This window comes from Camellia sinensis, chromosome 4 (assembly GCF_055761805.1).
Source record: "Camellia sinensis isolate YWXY chromosome 4, ASM5576180v1, whole genome shotgun sequence".
NCBI classification, from domain to species: Eukaryota; Viridiplantae; Streptophyta; class Magnoliopsida; order Ericales; family Theaceae; genus Camellia; species Camellia sinensis.
This window is the reverse complement of record NC_138964.1, coordinates 175,628,143-175,638,186: the sequence shown is the minus strand read 5'-3', so window position 1 is coordinate 175,638,186 and position 10,044 is coordinate 175,628,143. Positions and strand designations below refer to the sequence as shown.

The window sequence follows — 10,044 nt, the reverse complement described above, 5'->3', positions numbered from 1 at the left end:
CCTTTTATCTTTTGTCTCCCTTTGGTATCCGTAACGGTCATGAGACAAGACAGGTTCCGGGTATGGGGTGTTGCAGTTCTAATCACTCAAGTTGAGCCATTGTCACTCTGAAATTCTACTTCACCATGCTATCTTCATCTCTGCTTATTTTTTGGGTGAATCATCTCTGCTTATTTCATGAAGCCGAAGGGTGGAATTTTTTCCACAAAAGTTTAAATTAGCATCTCGAGGGTTAGGAGCTAATTCTCGTTTGGATACTCTCTAGTTGAGCTCTGGCTTCCTCCACTCTCTTGAAAATGTCACTGTTGCTTCTCTGGTTCAGCATCTTTAGTTCAACCTTCAAAATTTTCAACTTCTGATCCAATCCATGAAAAATACCTTTAACTTGTTTAATCCGAACACCAGAAATAATATTCAAGAAATCAACAATAAAAAAAATGTAGAAGGCCTTTTTGGTCTTAAAGGACCAGGCATTGCTTGGATCAAAATAGAGCTATGGTTAGAAATGTTAGCAGGAAGAAACCCTGCCTTCGACAAAGGCAAACCTCATAGTCCAAGCCTCATTCACAAGGGCTATGTCAATTTTCCTCAAATCTTTGCCATTGGTCCGGTAAATTGCATCCTCCTTGTGCTAAGATCGTCATTCTCAACGTTAGTAAACCAGTTATTGCAGTGGTCTGTATGAGAGGGCCATTTGACAGAGCCCATATCCACTCATGCATAAATCTAATGGTATATAATGTCACCAAAATAGCGAAGGGGATTGTTGGAACACAACAGTAGAAAGCTCAATGTCCCTCCAATGTCCCAACCTATTTTTAGGAGCATTATTTCAAGAGATAGCTGAGACAAAACAATCCAGTTTCTCTCCCTTTGTCTCTAACATTACAATGGAAGCGCTTCACTTCCAGAACATCAAGATCCCATAAGACCCCCCAATTTCTACCCCAGGTTAGACCAATTATAGTTAGAGATCATAGCACAGCTTTTACTGAGAGTTAAAAACCCGATCCTTATTAACATTTTTAACGTTGTGTTTGGTTGGAGAATTTAGAAAAGAAAAAGGAAAATGTATGTGAAATTAGATAAAATATAGACATATTTTATTCACATTTCACATTTTACATTTTTTTTCCCTTTCCCTTTCCCTTTCCAAATCATTTTCCAAATTCCTTAACCAAATACAGCGTAAGTCTCCAAAATGCCAAAAAAGGACACATTATATCTCCTAATATGCTTTTCGACTTCCTTCTACGAAATATGTCAATTTAAGCCCCTCACATTCCAGAATTCAAAAGGCCTTATTATTAGAACAATTGAAGATATAAATCATTTCCTAAGTTTCCCCCAAGGCTTCCTTTGAGGGCCGAGCCCTTCCTATTCTGTCTTTTTTCTCTTCCCAGCACCACCTGGATTTGAACTTCCTTCACTCCTTCCTTTATCTCGTAATGGGTTTTGGTTAGGGGTGTCCTCAGGGTCAACATCCATGTCTAAATTTTCAAAAAACTTTTGAGGTTTTAGATGAGTAAGTGTGTGATTTACTGAAAATGAACCAATTTAGATAGAGAACATAGGTTGATCATGTTCGTGACAATCGTCACTTTGCTCCTTAACTATATTTTTTTTTTTATCGACAAAAAGAAAGATTTTAGACAATAATCAAATAAAAGGATTACACGTCAATAAAGAGCCATGGGGAAAAAATTGCATCATCGTTGAAATATGAACATCCCAATGAGGTTGGCACCTTCAAGACAACTCAATCATATGCAAACCCCACGAAACCACACTACAAGAGCTTAGTTAAACACTAAGAAAAATAGTTTCTTCTTGATTTCAGAACTTGCTATCTATAATTCCAGAACTTGCTATCTATGACATGTTGATCATATACACATAGGGCATGTTTGATTGATATGATTAGAGTATGAGATTAGAATTATTAATCTGTGAGCTCAATAATTTTATGTTTGTTTTGAAATTTTGTTTCAGAATTATTAATCTAATGAATAATTAATCTAATAAATTTGTAGGATTATTAGTAATGGGGTAGGGGTGAGATTATATATCTTAAGTTGGGAAATAAAATAAAGACTCTTTTACCCTTGACCAAAAATTAAAACACTTATTATTTTTATATAATTTTATATTTTAGAAGGCTAAAAATAATTTTTAAAAATATTTTTGATATTTATTTTATCAAATTAGTTTATATTTTAAAAAATATTAAAAAACAAACCAAATATGGCCTTTGTATTTTTGTATTTTTATTTATTTATTTATAATTTTTTTCAAAATCACGTTAAGAAGAAATTTTGATAAATTAAAGATTGTGAAGAAATATTGATGGAAAGTAAGATTGGAAGAGAAAATAAATATAGTTGTAATCCTACATTCATATGTTTTCTTATCTAATGTAAATGAAACAATAGATAATAAAATAATTTATCATACTAATCCAATTAAATAGTAAATACCACATTAATTTGATGGGATTAAACATAATCACCGGATATAATCCAAAACGGGCACAATGTCATGAGATGGTACTTCTGGCACATACGCATTGCAAGACAAATAATTTCTTTCAAATAGAAACCGATTAAAATGACTATAGTTTGTCTCTGCAACACTAGGCATAAAAAATATCTAAATTTCTCGCTTGTCTATTCTGGGAAGAATGCAGACTAGTATACTGAAAAAAATCTCATTTATAGGAGTTGTTTCAACTTGTTCACCGCACTAATTTAAACTTTTAAGTAAACGGGAGATGAGTTGTTTCGTTTTGTCAACAAAACAGCATTCAAGAATTCCCCTACATATGCAATTTCTCAAAGCAAATTCTTAAACCAAAACATACCTAACTAATCAAAGCAAATGCATCCAAAATGATCGAAAACAAGAACACCTCTTCTCCTCTAATTCCCAAACCAAAACATACATACATAACTAATCAAAGCAAATGCATTGAAAATGATGGAAAACAAGAACACCTCTTCTCTTACTCCAAAACCTACAACATCAGCACAAACATTGATTCCTATATGTATACGGTCCAGCTTGTCTCAAACATGAGATCAAGACTAGACCGTCCAGTCCGGTTCATGGACTCATTTTTGGACTTCATTTCGATAATTTGAACAGTTCAATATGTAAAAATTGTCGAGTATTATATCTCTCTAAAAAATCACATTAATCGGATATTTATAACTATTTGATCAGATCAGATTTTTGTCAACCGTTTATCTTTTCACCGTCTATTTTTTTTATATAAATCTTATTCGATCAAATAGCTATCGATATCCGATCAATATAATTTTTTACACGGATCTAGTACTTAACGAGTTCTACACGTTGAACGGTTCGAATTATAAAAATAGAATTCAACAATGAATTCATAAGCCGGACTCGACGGTCCAATCTTAGACACTGTATATATACCTCAAAAACTACAAAGAAAAACCCTCAGGATCGCCCTTGGCTCGCTCCTGAAAATCGTTGAACCATCTATCCAATATATCCATGGGCACAAGAAGCTTGCCACCATCAACCACGCAAAAAGATGAAATTGAACGAATTCTCCCCAAGCTTCATAGCCAGATGCTCAATCCGCTTCTCCGCCGCCACATCGAGGGAGGGAAGGGTGGCCAGGTCTTCCACGGAGACGCCGATCTTGGCGGGGAGCGGGGCGGCGTAGGGGGCCGTGAGCTGCATCTGACCACCAGGCTCCGGCCACGGCAACGAGAGCACCGCCGATGGCCGGACCACCGTGACGGCGCCGCAGTAGAGGAAGGGAGAGCCTGGGGATTGGATGTAAACTGCTAGGGCTTTGTCTGGTGGAAGAGAGAGGCCGTTTAGAAGGAATATGCACACTTCTCTGATCGAATCGTATGCCTCTCCTGCGCACAGTAAGATTGATTGATTGAGACTAGGTTAAGTTCTGCAATTTGAAGTTTAGAGAGAAAGAGATAGAGTAGAGAGAGAGGGGTTACCGACGAAGGTGTTCATGTCGAGAAGCCAGTGAGTGGTGTCGATTTGGGCGAAGCTTGAGATGTCCATTGGGAAGCTCCGATTTGGGAACACCACTCCGAACATTCTGTGTTTTTTTCTTCGTTCTATAGAGAAAATGTATGAGAGAGAGAGAGAGAGAGAGAGAGAGAGAGATTGTTTAAGATATTGCAGAGAAAAAGTTTGAAAAGTTGAGGTATTTATAGGTTGGTCGGTACTTCGGAACGTTCGGTTTGACATTTTATCAATGTAATCTAAGGTTAAAAATGAGTTGCATATCAATTTTTATAATCTAACGGGTAAAAATGAGTTGCAAATGGTGGCAACCTTACACGCTTAAATCGTTCCCCTGTTTTGTTTAAGGCATTACGGTTTCCTTGAAAAAAATATTTAAAATTAAATTAAAAGATTGTTTGGAATGTTCTAAATAAGTATATTTTTTGTCTTTTTAAATTAAAAAGTTGAGGAAAAAAAGATGAATGTTTGAGTTAATTTTTTTGTCTTTTTATGAAAAAATATATAATAAAAAATTATATAAATAAAGTGTATAGTGAAAAAATGATGATTGATTGCACGGCTGCCTGCGGCCCGAGCATGTCTACAGAGAAAAATAATCAACTCCTTCGAAAAAAATAACTTTTGGACAGTGATAATCGGTTCGTGGGGGCCACCATGGATCTCATTTTAATAATCTGAACCGTTTAATATGTACAACTTGTCAATTATTATATGCCTGTAAAAAATCACGTTGATCGGATATCGATAGCTATATGATCGGATTAGTTTTTTTTCTAACAGTTAAACTATCACACTATCCATTTTGTTTATACAAAACTGATTTGATCATATAGTTAATAATATCCAATCAACGTGATTTTTTATAAGTATATATTATTCGACGAGTTCTACACATTGACAGTTCAGATTATCAAAATGGGACCCGTGATGGGCCCACAGGCTGAACAGCAGTGTGTGAAAATTACACACAAACTGTGCAATTGTTCTTAACAAACGCTGCACACCGCCAGTATTGTCATGATTGCTGAGTTGTATAGATGTGTGAAAAATTAATTTTTTAATATTTTTTTATGAATAATAATAACTTTTTAATTTTTTAAATAATTTTTTAACTTTTTAACTTTTTAGAGAGCTAGTAAACTTGGCCTAAATTGAGAGTATGGACTTTTTGAGGACTTTGATTAAGACTCCTACTGTTCCCTTTTCTTTTCAAGGCACTACAGTTCAATTGAAAAAAATATTTAAAATTAAGACTTATGGCATCTTCTAAAAAAAATTAAAAAGTCAAAAAGTCACTATTTTATTTAAGTCACATTATTTTATTTAAGTTATATTACTTCTTTATTATATCACTTCAAACCCAACTCATATCTAATTCATATTTCATAAAAAATTAAAAAATACATTTATTTAGAACATTAAGACTACTCACTGTGTTTGGTTTGAGTTTTCTGAACTAAGTTTTTTGAAAGCTGACTTTTTTGGTTTTTGTGTTTTTTTGTTTTTAGTGAATATTTTTTAAATTTTAAACATTTTTTTTACTTTTTTAGATGCACTTACTTAGATGTATCTAAAAAGTAAAAAATTTATGAAAAAATATTTTAAAAAATTAATAAATACATAAAAATATAAAAAATATACTGAATTCTTGTATTTTTTTTATATTTTTGATATTTAATGAATTTTTAAAAGATTTTTTTTACAATTTTTTTACTTTTTAAGTGTATTTATGTTAGGTGTGTCTAAAAAGTAAAAAAATTACTTAAAATATTAAAAAAATTCAATAAAAACAAAAAAATACGAAAAATAAGATAATAAAATTTTCTCAAAAATATTTTAAAAAATTAGAAACTAAGCAAAGTGACTGTTCCCGTTTTGTTTAAAAGGCACTACAGTTCCCTTGAAAAAAATATTTAAAATTAAATTAAATTGAGAGTGTGGACTTTTTGAGACTTTGATTAAGACCACTGTTCCCGTTTTGTTTTAAAGGGACTTTGATTAAGACCACTGTTCCCCTTTTGTTTTAAAGGCACTACTGTTCTCTTGAAAACAATATTTAAAATTAAATTAAATGGTATAAATCACTATAGAAATTATGGAGTCCTCTAAAAAAAAATTGTCTCTATCGTTACTCTTATAACAATTAACAATTGTTGGGACTGTATGGACTTTATGGACTTTTTGAGAATTTACCTGCACTTTTTGAGAGTATGTTGGGAATTCGTGACTTATGTCGGAAAATTGCACTTCCCCTCCTCCTGTACTCTTCCTAGTTCCTTCCTTCCTCCTATCTTCCTGCACTTTCATCACACTCTGCCGGCTCATCTACTAATACAATCGAAGGGTCCTAATTAATCATAATTTTATAAATTACATCACAAACCTTTTTAGAAAACTTCTACCCTTATTCTCTCCATACCACTACCAAGCTGTTATTGCGACCCTTCCATCACAATTAATTAAATTTAATATTATAAAATAATAATAATAATAATAATAATAATAATAATAATAATTCAAATATGTAATTAATAATTATATGTGTTTAATTACAACAATTAGAGTTGAAACAAAAGATAGTTTAGATTATATTTCTGAATTAGAAAGTGAGTTAAATAAATTAAATTCTCTTTTAGCTACTAACAATCTATAATAAATTATAGCCAGAGAATTGTCAGTATTAAAAATAAAATATCCTTAGAGAGCAAGTATCGATTACCAACAAATTCTTTTTACAAGAGTTAATATTAAATTAAATCCACAAAATCCCCAGTTGAAATTAAATATATTGAATAAATAAAATCTGATAGCTTAAATAGTAATACTTATTTACAAATAATAATAGAACAAAATAATATATTAATTAGACTATTAAAAGAAATTAGCAAAAATCTTAGAAATAGTCAGTTAAAAATAAAAACCCTCAGTTCTCCATTTATTCGCGAAATTAACCCCCAAGATCGAATCATAGACGAACTCGTACAGACCCTAATCAACCTCGGAAGCTTAGAAATCATTTTTAAAACTCTAATATTAATTATTTAACTCTCTAATTATAGATTGATCATTCAAAACCCTAATTTCCAATTTTCATCATTTTCGTTCAATTATTTACCTTTTAATTCAAAGCAAAGCACCTTAACTGAATTATTATTTTTTGTAATACTATTTTGTTAATTCTACACTTGAAATAGATATTTTAATTGAGTCCAAAGTTCTCCATGCAACAATACATAACACTTTTTTAAAACCGACTCTTTATTCGAACTCATTCTTATTTACCTCCCCTTAAACAATCTTTCTAAGGCTTCCAAATGTTTATGCATTCATGAAAGTAAAATAATTTCTCATCATTCAAGCAAGTGAGACAAAATAGAGTAACAATCCCCAAAATTTTCAAGTAAAATCTCAAGCACATCTCAAATTTCACAATTCTCCATTCAAATGCCACTTTAATATCATAATCCAATTATAAATTTAAAGAATTAAGTATCAATTTCATTTCATCACATTATTTTTAAATTTTCAAAATTTAGGGCACAAATCGCTCGAGCTGTCTTCTCATCGCTCGCGCGATGAATGAGAACTCTCAATATCTCCGCCTACAAAATGAAATACTGGGGACCCATTCGTTTTCGCTCGAGCGGTCCCTCGACTTGCAAAGTAAACTGCTGGAAGTACTTCATCTCCATTTGAATGGTCTTTTCACCACTCGAGCAGTCACTTAGAACGAATTGTCACAATAACACTTACTAGGAAAAAGAGTTGACAGAATAACTAAAAAAATTAAATATTATCAACAACGATAGATTTAATATCTCAAGTATAAAAATATAAAAAATAAAAACAATATATAATAAACCACAAATAAATATAAAATAATAATAGTAATATAAGAGTGTGAATCAAAAAACCTGTGTAAATAATAAAGAACTCTAGGGGTCATATTGGAATTTCCTAATGGCCGGACGTCCAGTATGGCTGGAGAGGGGGAAATTCTATTTCCACACACTAAGTTTCCTTACTCCACACACTTAATAAATTTTTTCAGAATCGCAATTTTATCCTTTAACAAAATTACCATCTCACCCACCACCAATTAATTGTCTCTCGTTTGGTTCGACATTGAAGTCTTGCTCTGAAATCATCACAGTTTCTTCAATGTCCTCCTTGCTTCTAACAGTGATCCAATCTTCTTCCCAACTCCAATTGGGCAAATTTGAACTATCTCCAATCAAATTTCGGGTTCTCTCTGCCGGAAAATTTGAAGATGAACCGATGTGGGTCAGATTCCGATGAGCTTCCGATACCTCCACTAAATCTTAAACACCTTGATCTAACATAGTCATTGGAGAATTCCGAGTAAATTCTTCATCTACTTTAGGAGAATTCGATTCCAGATCATCAAGAAATGGGTGACGAAGAAGCTCTTTACCTGTCCATCTCTCTTTGGAATCTCTTCTTAAACATTTTCCTAGAAAATCTTTAGCTTTCTCGGAAAACCAGGTAGGAAGGTCCGGCACTTCTTCGGAAAACCCAATTGTGTACAGAGTCAACACAGGGTCGTTAACCTTCGGCCATGGGTGAAACCCAGTGGCCATCTCAATTATAGTACACCCAAGAGCCTACACATCAGCTGAAAACCCCTATTTTTCACCACGCACCACCTCCGGCGCCATAAACACCGGTGTACCGAAAAATGGCGCTGTCGCAACTCCGCCGTCCTTCACCATCCATTTGGCACAACCCAAGTCTGCAAGTTGATACCATCTTCGCTGATCAAAACATTCTGACCCTTGAATTGCAGACTTGGGGTTGGATAAGGGGCACGAGAGGTGAGAGTATTGAGACGAGGAAGGGAGAAGAGTGGTTGTTAGCTATCGGCAGCCGACAGTGGACGATGGCAAGGGTTATGGTTAGGGTTTGTTGGAGGAGATGAGGGTAATATGGTATTATATGAAAATTGGGGTTGTGTATTGAGATTAAATCAATATACTTAATTTGTGTGTGGTGTATACTGAGTAAATGATGTATATTGAGGGAATTGTGATGTGGAAATAGAATTACTCCGGGAGAGGGGCTAGATACGCTGCACTGTTGGGCAAGTCAACCAACCTATTTATAAAATATTAATTTTATATTTTGGCTTATTTTGGAAAAATGGTAAAAGGTGATTTTTTTTTTTGCTTTTAACCAAGCTTTTGACTTTTTTAGACAAATGATTTAAAAAGTTGGTAAAAAGTGACTTTTGGGTTTTTTGATTAATATTTGTTTATAATGTCAAATCATAATAAAATGACCAAACTACTCCCATTTAGTTTAAAATATTTACAACTTTACCTATGTAACACATTTTGACCCATGAGGAATAGAATTGTAATTTCACCATTGGCTAAAAACCAACTTCCCAAATGAAAAAAAAAATTCAAAAAAATCAACTTTTAACTTTTGCTACAAACCAAAAAAAGTGACTAAAAACCAACTTCTCAAAACAAGCCTTTGTATTAATTAGTTACAAAATAAATTAAAAAAAATAATAAAAGATAAAAGAAATTAATATATTTTTTTCATGACTTAAATTAAAACATTTATTAAAATAATATATTTGTCTTACAATTGAATTTTGTTAATGTTTCAATTACAAATAATTATTAAAAGGGTCTATAAAGAATTTAATAATCATTCAAGACAAAAATAAAAATAAAAAAAAACTGTTTATATTTATTGGGTTAAGTTGACAAATTTGAAATTTAGACATTTATTTAGGGTCAGACTTGGAATAGCTAAATTAGGGTTGATGTTACATTAGTCTGAGTTTGAAATAACATGTATACTCTTATTATATAGGACAAGCCTAGCTCGATATTTGTCACCTCCTTATTTCCTTACATAATGGGTCTAATGGATATAATTTGGATTAATTCATCTAATAAGTTTTGACTAGTCAACGAGCAAAGTTTGAGCTTGCCCGTCCTATATTTATAAAGCACAAGCCCTACCCATGGACTTACATATATG

At 32.6% G+C, this 10,044-nt stretch overlaps 1 protein-coding gene and 1 pseudogene across 2 annotated transcripts; both read right to left on the bottom strand.

Moving 5' to 3' along the window:
- Positions 1–3,216: 3,216 nt before the first annotated feature.
- Positions 3,217–4,227, bottom strand: LOC114269672 (uncharacterized; annotated as a pseudogene). Its single transcript, XR_014365784.1, has 2 exons — positions 3,993–4,227; positions 3,217–3,899 (listed from the first exon to the last, which is right to left on the bottom strand). The product of XR_014365784.1 is annotated as an uncharacterized LOC114269672 (transcript).
- A 3,884-nt stretch (positions 4,228–8,111) lies between these two features.
- Positions 8,112–8,627, bottom strand: LOC145824244 (uncharacterized). The gene is made up of 2 exons (XM_082923868.1): positions 8,462–8,627; positions 8,112–8,347 (listed from the first exon to the last, which is right to left on the bottom strand). The coding sequence occupies exons 1-2, from the start codon at positions 8,625–8,627 to the stop codon at positions 8,112–8,114; spliced, it is 402 nt and encodes a 133-aa protein (XP_082779994.1).
- Positions 8,628–10,044: the final 1,417 nt, after the last annotated feature.